The sequence below is a fragment of the Scylla paramamosain genome, chromosome 18 (assembly GCF_035594125.1).
Source record: "Scylla paramamosain isolate STU-SP2022 chromosome 18, ASM3559412v1, whole genome shotgun sequence".
In the NCBI taxonomy this organism is placed as follows: Eukaryota; Metazoa; Arthropoda; class Malacostraca; order Decapoda; family Portunidae; genus Scylla; species Scylla paramamosain.
This window is the reverse complement of record NC_087168.1, coordinates 4,102,501-4,125,000: the sequence shown is the minus strand read 5'-3', so window position 1 is coordinate 4,125,000 and position 22,500 is coordinate 4,102,501. Positions and strand designations below refer to the sequence as shown.

The window sequence follows — 22,500 nt, the reverse complement described above, 5'->3', positions numbered from 1 at the left end:
GAGGTGAACGGAATAGGGGTGAGAGAAAGCTGTTAACGTGAAAGAAGCATTAGTAGAGAGACAAACTGAAGACAGTCAGTTATAGAAGAGGAAATGATAACACGAAATGCTTTTCATTCCACCCTGTTTACCAAAGCAGTGTGTGTGGAGCCCGCCATACATGTGAACCGTACTCCATACTTATATAGACTGATAAAATCCATGTACAGAGCAGATGTGGGGATGAGGAAAATTGGTAAAGACGACTCAGAATTTGTTTCAGCAAGAAATGAGATGTGAAGTTTCCAGTTTAGATTATTAATAAAGGCCAGACTTCCAAAAAGAGGGAAATTGTCGAGTATCAAAGAAGAGGGGATTGTTATCTGGAAGATTATGTCGAGTTGATAGATGAAGGCATCGAGTTTCCTGTGCTCCGGTCAGAAATTTTAGAAAGATCAGAAGTCAGGAGGTCTGTGGCTTTCCTGCATGAGCTATTTAATTCCTGAAAGTTAGACGTTTAAGAAAAGACGTGGAGAAATGTAGAGTAGTATCATCAGCGTAAGAGCGGATAGAGCAATAAGTTTGGTTTAGAAAATCATTGATGAGGAAGAGAGTGGGTTACAGCACACAGCCCTGAGAAACACCACTGTTAAAAGACTTGGGAAGAATATGGAGGTATCGGTGAAAGAATCTGCAGGAATGAAGACCGAAGTGGAACAAATATGTACATATATGTATTTATTGTGAAGAGACCTTACTTGTGCTGGAGTGACGGGGATGGAAGAGCAGGGCAGGAGAAAGGATGGAAAGACTGAGAAACAGATGCATGGACTGCATGACGTTCAAAACATATCCTTAAACGCTTTGTTCTCTCACAAGGATTGCTTTAAGAGGCCACAGAAATGATTAGCAAGATTCTCATGATTGTTTTTCTTATTGATGGCACAGATTCCATGAAAACAGATCATGAAAACTTCTTGGAAAATCCCAAAAACTTTCACTAAATCCTGAGCTAGTTGGAGGAGTGCTGTGAGAAACTTAGTCCATACATGAAGTGGCACAAAATATATAGAGAAATAATTAATTTATCGGACGTCCATCAGCCGAATTAAAACAGACACGTGCTTATATACTGACTACAGACTGGACTCCAAACACACAGTACAGTTTTGTACCGCCATAATGCAGTACAGTGCACCTGACACTCACCAGAACACCAGTCTGAAGGCACGAGTTATTTTAATTTTAGGTTTCCCTACTAGACAGTTTCCTTCTTTCCTCTGGAGAAAATGGACTAGTGAGTTGCGAGGATCACTATTCATTACCACGGAACATCTCACGAAGTGTAGCCTTACCGGTACACTGACGCTTGGCAGCCAGTACTCAGCGACTTACACCCGCAAAGAGCGGAGCTGGCAGACGTACAAAACCATGTCTGTTTCACTCTATCGCAGTGTGTTTTAGATATTTTCCAACCTCAGGAGCTGCAGTCAGCAGCACCCCTAACATCTGGCCTCAGGGACTAAATTTACTACAGTACTGTAAGGATAAAGTTCACGTATCAAATGTGGAGCACAAAGTTTAGTGTGAAATGTTCGTACAAATTTAGTGGTGAATTGTGATCAACACTGTTCAAGATGAGATAATCTCATATATATATATATATATATATATATATATATATATATATATATATATATATATATATATATATATATATATATATATATATATATATATATATATATATATATATATATATGAGTTCACATCCTTCTTTTCTTCTCCCCTTGCTTCTCTCATTCACACCTCACTATTCGTCCTTCCATTCCCTCCCACATCTCACTGTCAATTCTGTTCATGCAGTCACTCATTTCTGGATCATTTACCTGTGTCTCCTGCGATTCCTGCCAGCAGTTAGTGGAAATATTTGCCACTTCAGGGCTGGGCGCGAACTTAAGTTTGGCAAGTGTCAGGGAAGGACGTTACCACTGAGTTACCAAGCCGTGTGTGTGTGTGTGTGTGTGTGTGTGTGTGTGTGTGTGTGTGTCATTTCGTGACACGGGTAAGTAAAATTGTTGAATCATTGCGGCAGGAACTGAATTAGATGTATCAGAAGAGTGTGGTTCATCACACCAGTGTTTCCACCAGGCGTGGCGTGGCTGGGAAGCAGAACGTTTTTCTCTGAACAAGTTCTGACCTTGTATGGAGGGATTGCACGTGACGTCATCACCATGACCAAGATCAAGACCAAGACCATCGAAAGCGAAGGTCTTCAATTTCGAGAGGTTCATATTTACCGTGATCGAGTACCTTAGATCATTGTCAGCGATCTTTTAAGCATGGTTCACAGTTGTTGTGCAGCTGGGTGCAAAAAAAAGAAAGGGGGAGAGTGATGTGTCGTTTTATCGGTTCCCAGCCAACCCAGTAAGTCAGTACGGATAATCCATAACTGCAGGTGAAGAATGTAATGATAACACATAGTATCAGTACCTCACATGAAGTTAATGTTACACCACAGTATGAGTCAGATATATTGGATCATGATTTAAGCATATCATCACTTAAGTCTGTGAACAGTATCACAGAACAAACTGTTACAGCAGCAGTCAATGTGGACGTAAGTGCAATTTGTGATCACGATTACATTGTACTTTCTGATAATTTTTTACATAATCACTGGACACAGTGAAATAGCATGGCAGTTTTAATCAGACACACGAACAGCTAAAGCACAGAATACTGAATGTAATACCTCAGTTACTTCTACAATGACTGATAACAGTCAGGAATATATTGATTCTCTTCAACTTGAATGTCAGTCACCAAGGAATAAGTGTCACAAATTAGAAGCAGAAAATGCTATACTGTCACTGTCTGAAAAATTATTTAAAGGTAACGACGTGAAAGTAAAGTATTACAATGGGCTGCCAGTTTTTCATGTTTTAATGGATATTCTTAATATCATTAGTGATTAGTGAAGGAGGCATCTTGTTTAACTAGATATCAGTAATTTATTATAACACTCATAAGAATTAAGTTTAATATAATCTCCAGGACTTGGGCTACAGATTTAATGTGAGCAGCTCGACACTCTTTCTCACTTTTAATTATGTTATTCATGAATGCTCCTCTCTTTTGATGCCATCATTTGTTCATTGACCTGACGGAGAACATGCTGGAAATAACCTTCCCATGGTCATTAAAATGTAATTTCCAAGATGTATTGCAATAATTCATTATTTTGAGATAAATACTGAAAGACCAAGGTTTATCAAGGAACGAGACTCTTCCCCAATTAAGTATGGGTCAGAGCCACCAAAACCACTAATCTTAGCAATATGTCTTTTCTTAGCTTCACCATCTAGTTATAGCATAGTCAGAACAAGAGATGAAGAACGGGTATCCATCTCTCTGACTACCTCAAACCATAGCATTAATGCGTTCTGTTTATGTTCACTCTTCATCTCAAATGACTGACAGCGTTGCCATGGCAACGTTTGTTAAGCAAAAGTGAAGCGGCATGACCTCAATGCAACCCTTCTATACTCGTCCTTTGATCGCTGCCTGGCCCAGGCCAGCACGGTACTGCCCTGACACCTCTGATTTATGTCGCCTTTGGTGGCGACTTCTCAGCCAGCTTCACTGGCTTATCTTGTTCCCCTTATGTTACCCTGACTGGTGATCTATGAGCCTGCTACATGTCACCTTTGCTTATGTATCCCTAGGTGGCGATCTTGGGACCTGCGTCACGTTGGCCTTGCTGGCGACCTCTGATTGTGGGATACTTGCTTTTGTTTCCCATGATTGCTACCTTTGACTGTGTCGCCCGTGCTTGCATCACCCTGGCAGGCTTATCCGCAGTGAACAGGAGTTGTGTATCTTACCCGCGTTTATGTTGTCCTGCCTGGCAATCCCTCAGTGAACGATACTTACAGTATGTCACACTGGCTACATGGCTTTACATCAACATTGCTGCCAATCTCCCTTGTTGGTGACCTTCCACCCAGTGACACTCGCTTATATTGCTTTTGAGCGCTAAACCGTTTTCAGACATCTCTCAGACACTTTACCAATCCCAAACCATCCCTAACTCTGAATCAGAGACTGGAGTGGCGAGGAATGGAGTGGGACACGTCCCTGGCCAGCATTCATCTCACTCAGAAAAGCTCTTCCAAGACGTGTGACACATCGAGTTTTTCGTGCCCACGTCTCGAGATTGATGTCCCTACGACAGTGGGAGTCACTACTGAGGACATTAACCATATACCAGATCTCCCCAGGGACCTCCCCCGTCCTGTTCCATGGAAGCTCTCTGCCCTTCTACTTTCATGGCTGAACAGCCACTCTCTGTATCCTTGGGTGACTCGGTTCCCGTCTCTGATTGTCGCCATGGATGCTTCGGACATAGGCTGTTGTTGTTGTCTTCTTAGGGACATCAAGACTACTGCTGTTGGGAGGATGGTTTGACACATCAACTTAAGGGAAGTGCACTTGGTCTTCCAGTTCTTTATAATACGGAACATAGGGATTCTTTTCGAAATGGACAGCGTGGCGACAGTATACTGCCTCAAGCAGAAGAACTCTGTCAAGTCGAAAACCCTGTTGTTCTTCATGGAGAAAATATTTTACGAGGCTCTCAGCCAAGATCTGCTTCTTGTGGCTCGCCACGTCTCAGGCATGGAGAATTCATGGGCATATGATCTGCCTAGGTTCCACGGAAGACAGGTATAGAGGAAGCTTCACCTGGAAGTTTTCAGTTCTCTTTGTCTACCGCTGGAATGCTAAGGAGATGAACCTATTCGCCTCCCTCTCCATAACACTACAGCCTCAATATTTATCCAGAGACATCAGAACCCCAACAGGAGGCCCGGACGCATTCTCTGAAGAATTCTATAGGTGGTGTCATATCTACTTCTTCCCACCTCCCTTGACAAGACTGGTACTCAAAACCTGCTGCCATCAGTTCACTTTGAAGGGTAGTGTTCTGATAGGACCATGGTGCCGATTGAATTACAACAGTGATGTCCCAGTCTGCTGATGCTGGGGAACACCTGTCTCACCAACAAAGCTCCAGGCAGACTGCAGGATTTCCTACACTTACACGAATGGAGTTTCGGTTTATAGCCCTAGATAAGAGGTATTCTCCCATGGTAGTACAGGAAATGTTGTGTGCTATGCGTGCTTTCTCCACTAATATGAAACTTGCTGGAGGGCCTCATGCAGATTTTTTGAGTATGAAGTTTCTCCTTCAGTGGCAGAAGGTAAAGTGCTTTGTTTTTTCTCCCACTTAGTACATGAACAAGACAGGGCTTTTTCTACATTTCTTTTCATTTAGCGGTTCGAACTGACCCATTACTTTAGAGTTATTGTATAAAGCTGGATCCGAGAGCAGTTACTTTCTTGAAAAAGGACCTGTTCCATCAACGTCCTTTCGCTTTCAGTCCAGGATTCTCCTTCCCCACCCTCTCTTTCTTCAGATCATTTGGTACCTCAGATTGAAGCATTTAATTTCTTTTGAATATGGATTCTTGATGTTTCGGGGTTCGGCTTCAGCTTCTTTAATTTCACACATTGTTAGTGCAGCCTAGACTAGCAGTCTATATCATTATCATTGGTACTCTGTGCATTCAAACATTCCATCCATAAAAATGGTGTTCATGTCGCTAACATACAGCGCGAGTCTTCTCAAAATAAACATATTCCTGAAAGCATCAAAGCCGTTAATGCAGAGTTTTTTTGTTTTTTTTTTCGAACCTTGAAGGTTTGGCTGTTAGTTCGATTATGTAGTCACATTCCACTGGAGCAATTAAGTGGAATCATTGCGGCGGTCAGTCTGGACATTTCATGCTCGTTTGGTTTATTCTAGCCAGATGAGTCAAGGAGAGAATGGAAACAAGATGGTCATGTACACACTGTATATCACTGAAAATAGTTTATTGTATCATGTAAAAAAATATATATCTATACTTTAATAACTTATCACAGACACTTAATACATGAGTGAAGTGAATGCTGATAAAGGGTGAATGTCGGCATGATGTGGGCGATGAGGCTGAGGGCGGTCCTTGTACATTTGTAAGGCGACGACAGTGATGCGTCTCATGTACAGATGAGGTGAGGACAGTGATGCGGTTCATGTACAGATGTGAGGCGAGGAGAGTGATGCAGTTCATGTACATTTGTAAGGCGAGGAGAGTGAAGTGACCGATGTGCAATGCAAGGTGAGGACAGTGATGGACTAATGAAGTGATTGCTCTAAGGCTCCGGCGAGGACATATGAGTGCAGGCGAGAAGTGAAGTGTGAGATCCATTGCTCCTCCTTCAGCAGCAAAGGTTTACTGCATCTTGGCATGAACCCTCACGGCCATCAGCAGCTTCCCTGCAGCCTTCTTGAGTCCCCGAACGAGACAACGAGTCGCTGCCCGCAATGCCCACCACAGCAGCAGCACCACCACCACTGCCGCCGCCACCAGCACGGCCGCCACGTCCACCAGCAGGTACTGGTGCAGTGGCATGTCGGCAGCCACTGAGCGCAGATGTTGAGCGCCGCCATAGCGCAGCACGTGCTCGCTCCAGTACACGGCGCGCTCCAGAGGGGTCGTCTCCTGGTCCCGCAGCAGGCGTGACCGCTGCCCCACGCGCTCCTGGAAGCCGGGCTCCTCCACCACCGATGTGATGGCGTCGTACACGGCGTCTTCAGACAGAGACTCCACGGTGAGCTGGCGACCCAGGCCCAGCGTCACGGCTTGCCTCACGTTCAGGTGCTGGTCGCTCATGAGTGGCATCCCCACCACGGGCACGTTGTGGTACACTGCCTCCTGCAGCGACAGCAGTCCGCCGTGTGTGACGAAGGCACGCACGTTCTTGTGGCCCAAGACATCCTGCTGGGACAGCCAGGGGCGCGTCATCACGTTGGGCGGCAGGTTCGTCAGGGCAGCACCCTCCCATTTCCACACGACGCGGTAGGGAAGGCGCCTGAACGCCGCCACCAGCGAGTCCCTCACAGTGACCGGCATCTGCTCGCTGCGGATGGTGGAGCCCAGGCTGAAGAGGACCACGGGCACGGGCGACGAGTCGATGAACTCCCGCAGAGCCTTGTCCTGGAGGGGGCGTGCCGGTCGGCAGTGCATGGCGCCCACCTCCACCACGTTGGGCATGAGGGGTCGGGGATGTCCAAGGGAGTAGTGGGAATTGACCAGCACCATCGACACGTTCTTCTCCAGTTCGGAGAGGGACACCGTGGAGTCGCCCAGCACACGCTGCACCACGCCGTCCAGCTTGTTCAGCACCAAGTGTTTGCGGAGGTAAGGGCTGGCCAGCCTGCAGGAGAAGGTAAGGCTACGTTATAGCGGGTGTCACGGGACCTCAAAGGAATCATTCACTACATGGTGTATATTCAACCAATACATGTCAGAGATGCATGAAGAGAACAAGAGGCAAGACACTCACCTGACCAGCGTGTTGACGGTCCTCTCCCACAGAGTCATGTGGTCCCCGTAGCTCAGGTACTGGTTGGGCACGTAGGCGGGGTTCTCGGGGCTGCCCAGCAGGTCTGCCGTCCACGGGGTGAGGCCAGAGGTGGTCACGTACATGAAGGGCGCCTTGAATTTGTGCACGAATGCCAGGCCGCACTCGTTCATGAAGGCTGGCAGAAGGATGAGGTCAGGGCGGGTGGTCCAGGCACTCTTCAGGCCGGGGTCTTGCAGAAAGGCTTCGCAGTACTTGGGCAGATGGCGGAGGACTTTCTTCATTACTTGAGAGTTTACATCCTTGCCTCCATTGACCTCGCGCATCTTGAAGACATCGAACTCGCCCGTCACTTTCCTGACTGACTCCCAGGCGGTGGTGGCAGCAAGGTCGGTGTAGGAGCGGGAGGCGTTGGGCGGGGCAGCGTGCAGCGACGCCACGGTTACTTGGTGTCCTCTCCGCCCCAGGGACTCAGCCAGAGGAGTGAAGATGTTCTTGTGAGACGGGGATCCCAGGGAAAGCACCATGAGCACACGGGAGGCCTCACTCACCGCAGCAAGTGTCAGCAGCAAGATGGCTGCGAGTTTCATATTTGAAGTTTTTTCAAGTTGTCAACTCACGAGGTGAGCTCACTAGTACACGCCTTGTGTCAACTTTGCTCAAGTTAGTCTGTTGCTCTGTTAACTTCTCTCGCTCGGAAGGTGATCTGAAGCCAAGCCACGCCGCGGGCCCTTATATACCCGCTGCGCTCCCAGTGGGACCACACAGCAGGCCGTCTAATTGGTCGCTCCTCTATCCGTGGCTTGGCAGCCAGTTACCTGATTGGTCGCGCTTCTGTTTGTTGGCAGCGTTACACCAGAGAGAGATACTGGCACCAGTTATCGCAGGAAAAAGATAAGGAAAATACTTATCAGCCTTAAGGATCCGTAAGATGCATTGTCATCAAGGGCCACTGTCTTCACGAAATGAAGTAATTTGTTTGTACTGTACTTTTGAGATGCGTGCACACACACACACACACACACACACACACACACAGACACACACACACACACACACATGAAAGTAAGAGCCATCTTTCAGCTTTGATCGGCTCGTAGCGAGAGGAGGTGATGTGGAGACAGGGATGGGACGATCATGTTTGAACAGTAACCCGCTTCAGGAAAAAAGAATCATCCCTCAGTCTCCTTGAATGAATTAGCCGTGTCCTGCATTAGTTAGTGTAGTCAGTCAGCCGCGCCTGCATCGGCTATGAGGCGGCGTGCGTGGGAAAGAATGGCCGAGGAGGGACAGACGCTGCGCAACACAGAATTAACTTAGCGCCTCGTGCAGTGTCCCGTTTGGCGATGAATGGAACTCAAGAGTGTCCTGTCGCATTCAGTTAACCACGTACCAACTGTTCGCCCTCCGGTGAGAAGGGTACGTTTGGCCATAAACACGGGTGTGCCCGAACGCGAGGCCCCCTGACCCAACCACGTCGTTTTTAGAACAATCTTTTAGTGTTTTTTGTGATGCTCCAATAGGGAGAATAATATATGTACCCATCTCTCTCTCTCTCTCTCTCTCTCTCTCTCTCTCTCTCTCTCTCTCTCTCTCTCTCTCTCTCTCTCTCTCTCTCTCTCTCTCTCTCTCTCTCTCTCTCTCTCTCTCTCTCTCTCTCTTTGTATTATGTACCCATGACTCATGCAGTCTTGGTCAAGCTCCCTCTCCAAACACTACAGCCTCAATACTTATCCAGAGATATCAGAACCCCAACAGGAGGCCCGGACGCATTCCCCAACATGTCAATTTGGAAAAGAATGAATATGGCAAAACTTTTGACTGCATATCTTTTTATCTATATAAGTTTCTGTGAAGCCTCACCACCTGGGAAAATCTACTAAGAAAGTGATGACAACAAAAGATTCTCTGTCTCTTTCTATCTAAACGTTTCCTCTGCCTGTCCAAGTGTTCATCCTCTATCAATACTTCCTTTACACATATCTCAAGGTCTGACTGCTCTTCTATAATTGGCCTAGAGTCTTGACCATATGCCTCAACCCTTTCTTCACTAATTTTCCAACATTTGCAGCCTTAGATTTTAATTTAACTTAATTTTAAACCTTTGGAACACAATTTCTCCTCTACTAAACTTCATCTTCTTTTCTTCACCGAAACACAGGTGTCTGAGCCCCTTCTCTGTTCCTTTCTACTTTGTCTATCATCATTTTCAATCAAAAGATTGAAGTTGCGTCTATGTGCGCAACGACTTAACAAGCTCTCGACCCCACACTCTTGAATCTTCCGAATTTTCTGCCATCTGTCTTCGATTTAAATTTTACTCATAAAACTAAACTCATCCATGCTGTATACCTCTCACCTAACTCCACTAACTATAAAAAGCTCTTCGACTCTTTAACTTCCAAATTGGAGCACATCCTCTCTTCCCCTTCACGAAAATCTCCATTCTTTCCTCTCTCTTAACTTACCATAGTGGTGAATTAGCCTTTAACTTTGCTATCGTTCACGACCTTGAGCAACTGGTGCAACACCCTGCTCGTATGCATGACCGTCTTGGAGATACGCCCAACGTCCTTGATCTTTTCCTAACATCTAATCATTCTGCTTATGCTGTCACCCTATCTTCTCCGTTGGGCTCCTCCGATTACATCATATCTGTATCTTGTCCTATCACTCCAATCCATCTCCAGGATTCCCCAAAGCAGAGGTGCCTCTGGGGTTTTGCCTCTGATAATTGGGGGAACCTGAGGAGGTATTATGCTGATCTTCTATGGATTACTACTGCTCCAGTGTCAGAGACCGGTCACTGTGTGCTGCGCGCATAACAGAGGTGATAGTATCTGGCATGGAGGCGTACATTCTTCACTCTTTCTCTCGCCCTAAACTTTTCCAACCTTGGTTTAACACAGCCTTTTCTCGTGTTATACATGGTGGAGGTGGCCCACAAAAGGTATTTGAGCCATCCATCACCTGAAACTTGTGCACTTTATATTCATGCCTGAAATCATACCAAGACTTCTCCAACTACTCAGAACTCCATCATCAATAGAAAATGTCGACACCCTTCTAGATCTAACTCCACTTGTGACTTCTAGCACCTAATCATAAATATATCCAACAACTTCTCATCTTCATTTTTCTCCTACATTTCAACCAGATCTTTTTTTTTTTTCTTTTTTTTTTTTTTTTTTTTTTTTTTTTTTGCAAGAGGGTCACTGCGAATAGAAAAGCCACATGACAGGATAAGTGTCTTGAAACATCCCTTTTGAAAAGTTCAAGTCATAGGGAGGAAGAAATACAGAAGTTGGCAGAGAGTTCCAGAGTTTACTAGAGAAAGGGATGAATGATTGCGATTACTGGTTAACTCTTACATTAGAGAGGTGGACAGAATATGGGTGAGAGAAAGAAGAAAGTCTTGTATAGCGAGGCCGTGGCAGGAGGGAATGGATGCAGTAAACAAGATCAGAAGAGCAGTTACCGTGAAAATAGCGGTAGAAGATAGGAGGAGATCCAGCATTGCGGCGATGAGAGAGAGATTGAAAACAGTCAGTTAGAGTAGAGGTGATGATAAGACGAAATATTTTTTGGTTCCACCCTGTCTAAGACTGAAGTATGAGTGGAAACCCCTGCCCCCCATACATGTGAAGCATACTCCATACATAGACTGATAAGGCCCCTGTATAGATTTAGCAACCGGGGAGAGGGGGGGATGAGAAAAACCGGAAGAGACGACTCAGAACGCCTAACTTCATAGAAGCTATAGATGAGATGTGAAGTTTCCGGCTTAGATTATAAATAATGGACAGACCGAGGATGTTCAGTGTAGAAGAGGGGGACAGTTGAGTGTCAATGAAGAGGAGATAATTATCTGGAAGGTTGTGTAGAGTTGGTAGATAAAGGAAATGAGTTTTTGAGCCATTGAACAATACTAAGTTTGCTCTGCCCCAATCAGAAATTTTAGAGAGATCAGAAGTAAGGCGTTCTGTGGCTTCCCTGAATGGACTGTTTTCTTCCTGAAGGGTTGGACGTCTACGAAAAGACGTGGAAAACTGCAGGGTGGTATCATCAGCATAGGAGTGGATAGGACAAGAAATTTGTTTTAGAAGATCATTGATGAATAAAAGGAAGAGAGTGGGTGACAGGACAGAATCCTGAGGAATACCACTGTTAATAGATTTAGAAGAACAGTGACCGTCTACCACAGCAGCAATAGAACGATCAGAAAGGAAACTTGAGATGAAGTTACAGAGAAAAGAACAGAAGCTGTAGGAGGGTAGTTTGGAAATCAAAGTTTTGTACCAGACTCTGTTAAAAGCATTTGACATGCCTAACCCAACAGCAAAAGTTTCACCAAAATCCCTAAAGAGAATGACCAAGACTCAGTAAGGAAAGCCAGAAGATCACCAGTAGAGCGGCCTTGACGAAATCCATACTGGCGATCAGATAGAAGGTTGTGAAGTGATAGATGTTTAAGAATCTTCCTGCTGAGGAGAGATTAAAAAAAAAATTAGAGAGGCAGGAAATTCAAGCAATAGGACGGTAGTTTGAAGGATTTGAATGGTCACCCTTTTTTAGGAACAGGCTGAATGTAGGCAAACTTCCAGCAAGAAGGAAAGGTAGATGTTGATAGACAGAGTTGGAAGAGCTTGACTAGGCAAGATGCAAGCACGGAGGCACAGTTTCGGAGAACAATAGGAGGGACCCTGTCAAGTCCATAAGCCTTCCGAGGGTTTAGGCCAGCAAGGGCATGGAAAACATCACTGCGAAGGATCTTAAAAGGGAAAGGGTCTCAACATTGTGATCATATGGCGCCGCTTCAAACTGTTAAAAGCAACTCAAATTGTGATAAAGTAAAAAAAAGTGACAGCAATAACAGAATGCTAGCAGAGTAAAATTATATTGGTAATAATTTATAGATAAAAAGGAACAACAACAACAACAACAACAACAACAATAACAACAGAGAGAGAGAGAGAGAGAGAGAGAGAGAGAGAGAGAGAGAGAGAGAGAGAATTATGGCTTCGTCATGGACAATTTTCAAGGGACTCTTCTGTTATACTTAATACGTCGTGTGTATATATTTTGTTGTATTTTCCTAGCCTAGACCTTTCTCCTTACCAAGACTCAGGCTAAAATGCGATACAGCAATCTTTCTTTATCACTTCTCTGCTAATGGCACATGATTATATTTTGAAACACTTTGCGTCACGCCACTCCTCTACTTGAAATTACACAAGTTTTCAAGAGTGTTTTTACGGTTCTAGTGAGAGAGAGATTAATCAGATTTCTACATTATCAAACAGGAGAAACACTCTGGAGGACCCGGTTCATCATCTCTGTGGCCTTTGGAAACAGTCATGGTGAGAGAGCAAAGAGTTTCTGAATAAGGACCACTGCTTTTTTGGAGAAACTCTGGAGTATAAGGCAAGCCAAAGTGCAAGGTGCCAGCAACAGTCACCACCCAGGCCAACTGATCTCTCTAAAATTTCTAATAAGGGCACAGCAAACTTGGTGTTGTTCAAATGTTACCAACATCATGAAAACACCCTTGTAAACTTTATTAACCTCCACTGCAGCCCAGAAGTAGTGGCACAGGGGGGCGGTGCTTTCAAGATCACGAAGATGGCTAGGCGTGTTTTCATGGCCGTTCTTCCTCATATCATGAAAACACACTTGGAAACTTTATTAGCTTCCACTACAGCTTAAAGAAAAAGTCGAGGAAGGGGTGTTGGATTCAAGATCATCATCTTTTTTTTTTTTTTTTTGCACTCTGTTATAAAATTTCCATACATGCATTTCATTTGAGGCGCATACTCGTACATGGTGATCTCTTTTGAATGTTTTCCTGCCGACATGTTGTCAGACAGAAAAGTGACCGGTGAGAGAACCTTGTGGTACTAAACAAGTAGACAGACAACCTCGTTACATACCGATAGATCTGGTATCCATTCTTTTCATGTATTCTCATGTTCCGGTCTCTTATCTCAGCTTTCCAAACATTCCGGCCTCTTATCCTGGCTTTCCAAACATTCCGACCTCTTATCCCGGCTTTGTAAACATCCCGATCTTTTATCTCGGCTTTGCGAACTTTCCAGCCTCTTATCTCAGCTTTCCAAACATTCCGACCTTTTATTTCGGCTTTGCAAACATTCCGACCTTTTATTTCGGCTTTGCAAACATTCCGGCCTCTTATTTTGGCTTTGCAAACATTCCGGCCTCTTATCTCAGCTTTCCAAACATTCCGGCCTCTAATCTCAGCTTTCTAAACATTCTGACCTCTTATTTCGACTTTTCAAACATTCCGGCTTTTTATCTTGGCTTTCCAAATGTCCCAGCTTCTTATCTCGGCTTTTTAAATGCTTGGGCTTCTTACCTCGGCTTTCCAAACGTTCCGGCTGCTTATCTCAGCTTTTCTAGACTTTTGTAAGTATTATGGCTGCCGTGGTTTCGCCTCAAGCTCAGTAACATGGCATGGTGTAAGTTTAGAGTATAATATTGATAAACAAAACTGACGGAGAAAAGAGTGACGGAAAAGTTCAAATTTTTTAATGCTTATAATTTTACATTTGCAAAAGTAATCATTTAAGATCACTGAAATGGAATAACTAGTCTCGTGGTGGAAATAGTGTTTTCATTAATAAAGCTCAAGACCGCCATCTTTGGCGGTCTTGAGCTCTCTCATACCAGGCGAGGCAGAACAGGGAAGGACAGCGCACCGAAATAGTGAAGTTAAAACGTCCTTACAGATCTACATTACTGTTAAGGATGAGTGACTAGTCGGAAGCAATATTTCGACCAGCGACCAGTGAGAAGCATGATTTGGAGCAGCGATCGATAAGGAAGCAAGAGAGGCAAAGAGATCCTGATGTTAACTTCAAGCTCATGTTTCGCTCATGTTTTGGTCTCATTCATAGTTCAGTATCTACCCCCAGCACCTATTGGCGAAAAAGGCAGTACTTCAGAGTGAGCAAAATGAAGCATCTCAAAAGGATGGCACGCATTCTTTCACGTGCATCGCCTTCTGGCAGTGTGCGGGCAAAACCACGCCGCCCTGTCTCCAAGGCAGCAAGCCCTTGCTCCAAGAAGTACAGGCAGTACGGAAGCCGCAGAGACGACGTGATATATTCTTCTTTTTCGTCATCAAGTGATACGTCGTCGACTGATACGGACAAAGAGAAAGAATTATATCGTGAAATGCACGAGACGTACGAGGCCTTCGGTCGTGAGTACCCGCCTCCAACCTCCTCAAGGAAGGAGGGCAAGACTCGTACACACACTGGGGGTATTTATACGCGGCGTGTGTTGAAGTGGATTGTTTTGTTCTCCCTCGTATGTTTTGTGTTTTTCTTTTTTTTTCTTAGTGGGATTGTACGACCTACAATAGATCAAGTCAGAGAACAAACCACATGAGCACCTACATAAAACAAAAATAGAAACAAAAGTGAGGGCCAACACACATCTCCAGGACAAACGTGAGCACTGGAGAAAACGTCACCCAGCGCCACGAGAACACAACGAAATGCGTCACGAACGAGAAAAGGAATCTAAGGACGGGATAAAACGACAAGACCATCCTCAGTCAAAATAAATTCTTGCTCTCGAAAAGAAACTTTTGGCCGGTCCATACCGTGAATATGCACGTAAACAGAAACTTACAGGAGAAAAACTAAAAAAGCATAGAGAAATACAAGAACGCAAGAAAGCTTCACAGCGTGTTACAAGACACCGACGGTTAACGGTTTCGTGATGTCGACGCTAAGCATGAACGTAACGAGATGCGTAGAAGAGGGAAACAGAATGAAGGTGAAAACAAATCCGAGAACAAAAGGAACCTTCACACCGTTGTACAAGAGCACGACAATAACGCCGTACAACGGTTTCGTGATCTCGTAGAGAAAGTTTTGAACGATCCCGACTTCAAACATGAACGTGACGAGATACACACAACTGAAAAACAGGACGAACTTGATGAACATTCCGATCCTTTCATGAAAATTGTCAAGGCAACAGAGCGCAGCCCGCACATTGAAGAGCTGCTGCGTGAATTGGAAAAAAAAGTATTTGACGAACTCATACGCATGTATGATCGCAGTCACATACGCAAAAAAATTAAGACCAGTGATGACCAGAGAAGTCTGAAATGCCCGCCAGCACAAGATAATGACTTCAACACAGCTTTCACAATGTTGAATGCAGAAAATACTTCCAAGGCGACGACACACTTTACACTTGACGAAGTGATCCAAGGAACCAAAAATATTTTAATTTACGGGTATAGTGAAGAGAGAGATCTCGCTCCTTATGAAAAAGAAAAGTGGACTGCGACTAAAGATCTTACGACTGCTGAGGAACAGAGAACTCAAACTGAAAAGTCAATGCCTGCTGGACAAGAAAACTGGACTGATATGGAACAGTTTGTAGATGAAAGAGATGGAGAGTGCATTGAAATTCATGAGTCTGCACTTACTGGAAAAGACAAAAGGAATGAAAATGATAAGTCTGCAACTGCTGGAGATGGAAACTGGATTAAGACTGAATAGCTGCTTGAAGATGGAAACTGGACTGAGATTGAAGGGCTGGTTGAAGGTGGAAACTGGACGGATGATGAAGAGCTGGCACGTGCTGAAGATTGCACTGAAACGGGAGAAGTTGTACCTGTTGTAGAAGGCAACGTGACTGAAATGGACGAGTATGTGCATGATGTAAATGGACACTGGACTGAGACTAATGACCATGAACCTGATGAAGATGGAAACTGAAATGGTATTGAAGGGATGGGACGTGCATTGAAATTGAAGATTCTGGACCTGCTGTGGAAGACAACAGCACTGCAAATGATGAGTCTGTGCATGATGAAGACGGAAAATGGAATGAGGTTGAAGGGCCAGTTGAAGATGGGAACTTAACTGATGCTGAAGACCCCGCACATGCTGTAGAGGACAAGAGCACTGAGTTTGTGCATGGTGATGAAAATTGGACAGAGACTCATGACCCTGATGCTGCTGAAGATGGAAACTCTACTGAGATTGAAGAGCTGATACGAGATGGACACTAGACAGAGATTGATGGTCTGGTTGAAGATGGGAACTGCACTGAGACTGATAAAAACATAAAAACATAAGAAATAAGGGAAGCTGCAAGAAGCGACCAGGCTTACACGTGGCAGTCCCTGTATGAAATAAACCTACCTATTTCCATCTATTATCCCCATCCATAAACCTGTCTAATCTTATCTTAAAGCTCTCTAGTGTCCTGGCACTAACTACATGATTACTGAGTCCGTTCCACTCATCTACCACTCTATTTGAGAACCAATTTTTTCCTATCTCCTTCCTAAACCTAAATTTTTCAAGCTTGAACCCGTTATTTCTTGTTCTATTCTGGTTGCTGATCTTAAGAATTTTGTTTTGCTTACATCCCCCTTGTTATAACCCTTATACCACTAAAGACTTCTATCAGGTCCCCTCTTAACCTACATCTCTCTAAAGAATGTAAATTTAACAGCTTTAATCTCGTCTCGTAAGGAATACTCCTCATCGCCTGTATCCTTTTAGTCATTCTCCTCTGTACTGATTCTAATAGACCTATATCTTTCCTGTAATGTGGGGACCAGAACTGCACAGCGTAGTCTAGATGAGGTCTGACCAGCGCCAAGTATAATTTTAATATTACTTCCGGCCTTCTACTTTTAACACTCCTAAAAATAAATCCTAGTACCCTATTTGCCCTGTTTCTGGCCTCTATGTATTGTTTTCCTAGACGGAATTCAGAGCTAACTATAACTCCTAAATCTTTCTCGTACCCTGTACCTACCAGAGTTTGGTTGCTTAATGTGTACCTATTGTGTGGGTTTCCTCTACCTACGCTAAGTACTTTGCATTTATTGATATTAAATTGCATTTGCCATCTGTCTGTCCATTCATTCATCCTATCTAAATCTGCCTGCAAGGCGATGGCATCCGATTTCTGACCTAATTAATCTACCTATCTTTGTGTCATCTGCAAATTTACTAACATCACTACTAATTCCATTATCAAAGTCATTGATATATATTAGAAATAACAATGGCCCTAATACTGATCCCTGTGGCACCCCACTAATTACATGACCCCACTCAGATTTAGAGCCGTTTATTACAACTCTCTGTCGCCTGTTACCAAGCCATGACCCTATCCAGCCTAACACCTTCCCATCTATCCCGTGTGCCCTAACCTTTCTCAGGACCCTTTGATGGGGTACCTTGTCAAATGCTTTACTAAAGTCCAGATATAAGATATCATAACTATTACCATTATCTACTGCCTCGTACACTTTACTGTAAAAACTTAACAAGTTCGTCAGGCAAGACTTCCTCTTCGTGAAGCCATGCTGTGACTGATTTATCAAGTTATGTTTGTCTAAATGTTCTCTAATGCTCCTCGCTATTATTGACTCTAATATTTTACCTACAACTGAAGTTAAGCTGACAGGTCTATAGTTAGACGCTAAAGTTTTATCTCCTTTCTTAAAGATGGGCACTACATTAGCCTGCCTCCACATTACTGGTACCTCACCTGACTCAAGTGATTTCCTAAAGACAGAAACTAACGGCTCACTAATAATCTCTTTGCATTCCTTAAGTACTCTGGGATATATTTCATCAGGTCCTGGTGTCTTGAATTTTTTTTGCCTATCTATCTTCTGTTCCACTATCTCCCTAGTTATGGAAATATCTGTCAGCTTCTCATTCTCCTCTGCTCTAAACACCTGTTCACTATCTGGCATATCCTGCATGTTTTCCTGGGTGAAGACAGTTAAAAAATACTCATTCAGAATTTTACTAATCTCCTCCCCAGAACTAACCAGCTCCCCATCTGCTGCCTTTAATGGACCTATAGTATCCTTATTCTTCGTCCTGTATACCTGATAAAATCCCTTGGGATCCGTCTTCACCTGGCTGGCTACCTTTAATTCATAATTGCCCTTAGCTTTCCTCGTTAACTTCCTGACTGTTCTAACTAATTCATTATATTGTGACCTTAAAACTTCTTCACCTGCCCTTAATCTCTTATATATACTTCTCTTACGCCCTATACAATGTTTTAACCTAGCAGTCATCCATTTAGAGTCATTTTTCTGTGATCTTATTGCCCTATACGGGATGTTTGCTAACTGACCTGTATGCAATTTATCTACGAAATATTTATACAACTCATCTACATTTACTTCTCCTAATCTCCTCATCTCGGCCCCTACATCCTCTCCACTCCCTCATCTACCCGCCTCGACCTCACCTCTCTCATTTCAGCATGATCTGACATTCCAACACACTCATACCTATCTCTCCCTCCTTCTCTCCTCCGCCCCTTCCGGACACATCTTCCCTCCTCTTGCCCTACACCCTCACGCCTCACCTCACCTCTCTCATCCTGCCTTATCTCTCTCAACTCCGTTCCGGACCTGACCTCACCCTGCATCCGTTGCCAGTCCACTACTTGGAGGTGCCTTTTTAATTCCTCAAAATCTGCTCTCCTAAAGTCAGGTATTTTACTTGTGTTTTTGCTTCTAAAAGTTTCCTCCCATTCTAAATTGTACCTAATTTCCCAATGGTCACTGTTACCTAGCTGTCCTCCAACCTCTACCTGTGTGACTGATTCCTCCCTGCTAGTAAGAATTAAATCTAGAATATTATTCACCCTTGTGGTTCTACGACTACCTGTTTTAAAAAATTATCCTGAATTATCTTAAGAAATTCCTCTGCTTCCTTGTTACCCACCATCAGACTCCAGTCGATATTCCTAAAATTAAAATCTCCTACCACACATACCTGACTGTACCTGCCTGCTCTATTTATCTCCTGCCATAGTGAAGTGTTAATTTCCTTTGTACTGTTCGGTGGCCTGTACACTACTCCCACTACCACTGACTGCGATCCTACCTTAATATCTACCCATATCGACTGTGCTTTGTTATCTGTTTTAATTCTATTGTTGATACAACACTGTAATGTTAATGATGACCCTGAACCTGCTGAAGATAGAAACTGGATTGAGATTGAAGACCAGATTAAAGTTGGAAATGGGACTGAGATTGAAGGACTGATTGAAGATGAAAACTGCACTGAGATTGAAGGGCAGATTGAAGTTGGAAATTGGATTGATATTGAAGGGTTGATCGAAGATGTAAATTGGACTGAGACTGAAGGGCTGATTCAGGATGGAAATTGGACTGGTGTTAAAGGGCTGACACCTGCCGATGATGAGAAATGGACTGAGATTGAAGAGCTGGTTGAAGACGCAAACTGGACTGAGATTGAAGAGCTGGTTGAAGACGCAAACTGGACTGAAATTGAAGAGCTGGTTGAAGAAGGATACTGGACTGAGATTGAAGAGATGACTAAAGATGGAAACTGGATTAAAATGGAAGGGCTAACTGAAGAAGGAAACAGGACTGGTGTTGAAGAGCTTTCATGTGCTGAAGGTTGCATGCAAATGGAAGAAGTTGTACCGGTTGCAGAAGACAACTGAAGTTCAAAAGGCTTTCTCTGCTGACGAAGAAACCTGGACTAACATTGAAGAACCTGATACAGTTGAACGAAATGAAATGAAGACTGAAAACACTTTGGCCATTGAACAAGGAAAGGAAAAGATGTCTGTGAACCAGAACAACTTTTCCTAAAAAGAAAGAAAATTCTTAATGTCATTTATCCAAAAACCCAGCAAAATTTTCAGAACCAGGTATAAAGGAATGAAAAATCTCAAAATCCATATGACCATTTCTCTTCCTGTGAGGAACTGTAATGAAAATGAAGAAGTCGTGTCTGTTGGGGAAGAAATTTTGTTTAAAAGCCTAAGAATTTGTTTCTGTTAAGAAAGAAAATTGCACTGAAATTAAAGAATTTCTGCCCACTGTAAAAGAGCATAAGCCAGCTGAAGGAGAAAAGTGGACTGAAATTCAAGAGCAGGAGCCAAATGAAGAAGAAAAATGGACTGAAATTGAGGAACAGAAGCTAAATGAAGAAGAAAAGTGGACTGAAACTGAAGAGCAAGAGCCAAGTGGAGAGGACAAATTCCCTGAAACTGAAGAGCATGAGACAATTGAAGAAGACAAATGCTCTTAAACTGAGCAACATGACTCAGCTGAAGAAGGCAAATGCTCTGAAACTGAAGAGCATGACCCAGCTGAAGAAGGAAAAGTAGTGATAAGGAGAAGCATGAGCAAACTGAAGGAGAAAAGTGGAATGAAATTGAAAACAAGTGTGGTGATAATGAGTATGAACATGAACATGAACATGAGCATGGAAATTTGACTAAAAATGAACAGCTTGAAGGTGAAAGAAATTTATCTGATATTGAAAAATTCAAGCCCACTGAAGAAGGAAAATGGAGTGGAATTCAAGAGCCTGTGTCTGTTGAAGATGATGAAAGGATTATAGATGAGAAAGCCGTAACTACTGAGAAAGAAAATGAAGGGACACTTGCTGATTTGTCTGCTGAACCTTCAACAGCGGCCAACAAGCCATGAGACTGGTGACCAAGGCAGCCGGTGAAATATTAACAAGATATGTGAAAGGAGGCAGAAAGGATGTGAGACTGGAGTCCAAAATAGTTAGTGAACTTTTAACTAGATCTGTAAGAGGAGGCAGGAAGGTTTTGAGATTGCTGACCAAAGCAGTCTGTGAAATATTAAGTAGATTTGTGAGAGGAGGCAAAGAGACCAAAAGACTGGTCACCAAAGCAGCCAGTTCATAAGGAGCAATAACAAAAAAGAAAAAGTACATAAAAATCTTACATCAAAAATTAAAAGATCACGATTCTGGACTGATTCCGAAACTTTGGAAAGTCTAAGAGAAATAGATCGCCTTCTTTCTGAATACCAAAGTTATAAGGATAACAAGAAACAGAACATTTTGTAAAACAAGAATCAAAATTCATCAAAAAAAAAAGTCAGATAATATAGAAAACAAAGCGGCATAAAAAAAAAATGAAGAAAATAATAAGATAATCTGGAAGCAGCTCAAACACTGAAGACACTGAAAGACGACCAGAGAAAATGCAAAGACTGTGTTGAATACTAAAGATGACTTATGGTGTGATGAGAATAAGATTGCATCATTCTTAACCCTTTCACTGCCACTTGCCACACCCTTCCTTGAATCATAAAACAACTCACACATTTCTTTGCAACCTACAGTCGACTCTAAACATTGTACTGGCTTCACTTTGGGAAAACTATTCTTTTAATCCACTTTCCTTTCTCGTAGGTGTTTTAAAGATCTTGTACAGTGTTTGTATTGTCGTGAATTGTTGCATATCGCAGTGAAAGGAGTAAGCAATCCTTTACTACTGTGGCTTCAAAGTAAGTAAATTACCTCCAACTCTTCTCCTTCCTTCCCCCCATGATCTCACCGCCACACGTTTGCAGTTTACATGTGTTATATTTCAATAGGTATATACCTTTCCTTCAACACATTACTACATACTGGCATGTTGAAACAGTATAATGAACGCCTCCTCCCTCACCACGACTACTTCTAAAGGCCACAGAGATGATCAGCCGGGTTCTCAAGAGTGTTTCTCCTGCTAATGATGTAGAAATCTTGTTAGTCTCTCATTAGAACCACAAAATATCCTTAAGGATCCGTGGAACTTGAACAAGAGCCCTATGGAAGTAGTGGAGGTGCGGCGCAGAAATTATTCAGAATATAATCCTTATACAGCACTATTCTGGTATTTTAGTTTTGTTATCGCAAAAAAAGTTTTCTTTTTATTCAACACTAAAGAAAACAAAATTTAAGCAGTAACTAAAGGAAAACAATTTTTACACGGTTTAATGGGTGGCATGAAGTAGTCAGAGGAGAGAGGAGATGAAGAAACAAGTCCCTAATCATCCAAGGTAGAGTTTTAAGCAAAGGTTTGAGCGAAGAGTTCAGCTTTAGAAATAAATGAGATGGCAGTGGTGCCATCAGGTTGAAATAAAGGAGGGAAAGATGAAGAAGCAAAGTTATTGGAGATGTTTTTGGCTAGATGCCAGAAGTCACGAAGTGAGTTAGATCTTGAAAGATTTTGTCA

General features: G+C 43.3%; 2 protein-coding genes across 2 annotated transcripts in view; both read right to left on the bottom strand.

Annotated features, from left to right (window-relative positions):
- Positions 1-22,500, bottom strand: part of LOC135108960 (uncharacterized) — a 59,683-nt gene that overhangs the window by 30,230 nt on the left and 6,953 nt on the right. The window lies entirely within an intron of this gene.
- LOC135109029 (UDP-glycosyltransferase UGT5-like) lies at positions 5,884-8,163 on the bottom strand. The gene is made up of 2 exons (XM_064020014.1): positions 7,432-8,163; positions 5,884-7,302 (listed from the first exon to the last, which is right to left on the bottom strand). Exons 1-2 carry the CDS (start codon positions 8,037-8,039, stop codon positions 6,318-6,320), a joined length of 1,593 nt encoding a protein of 530 aa, XP_063876084.1. The 5' UTR covers positions 8,040-8,163; the 3' UTR covers positions 5,884-6,317.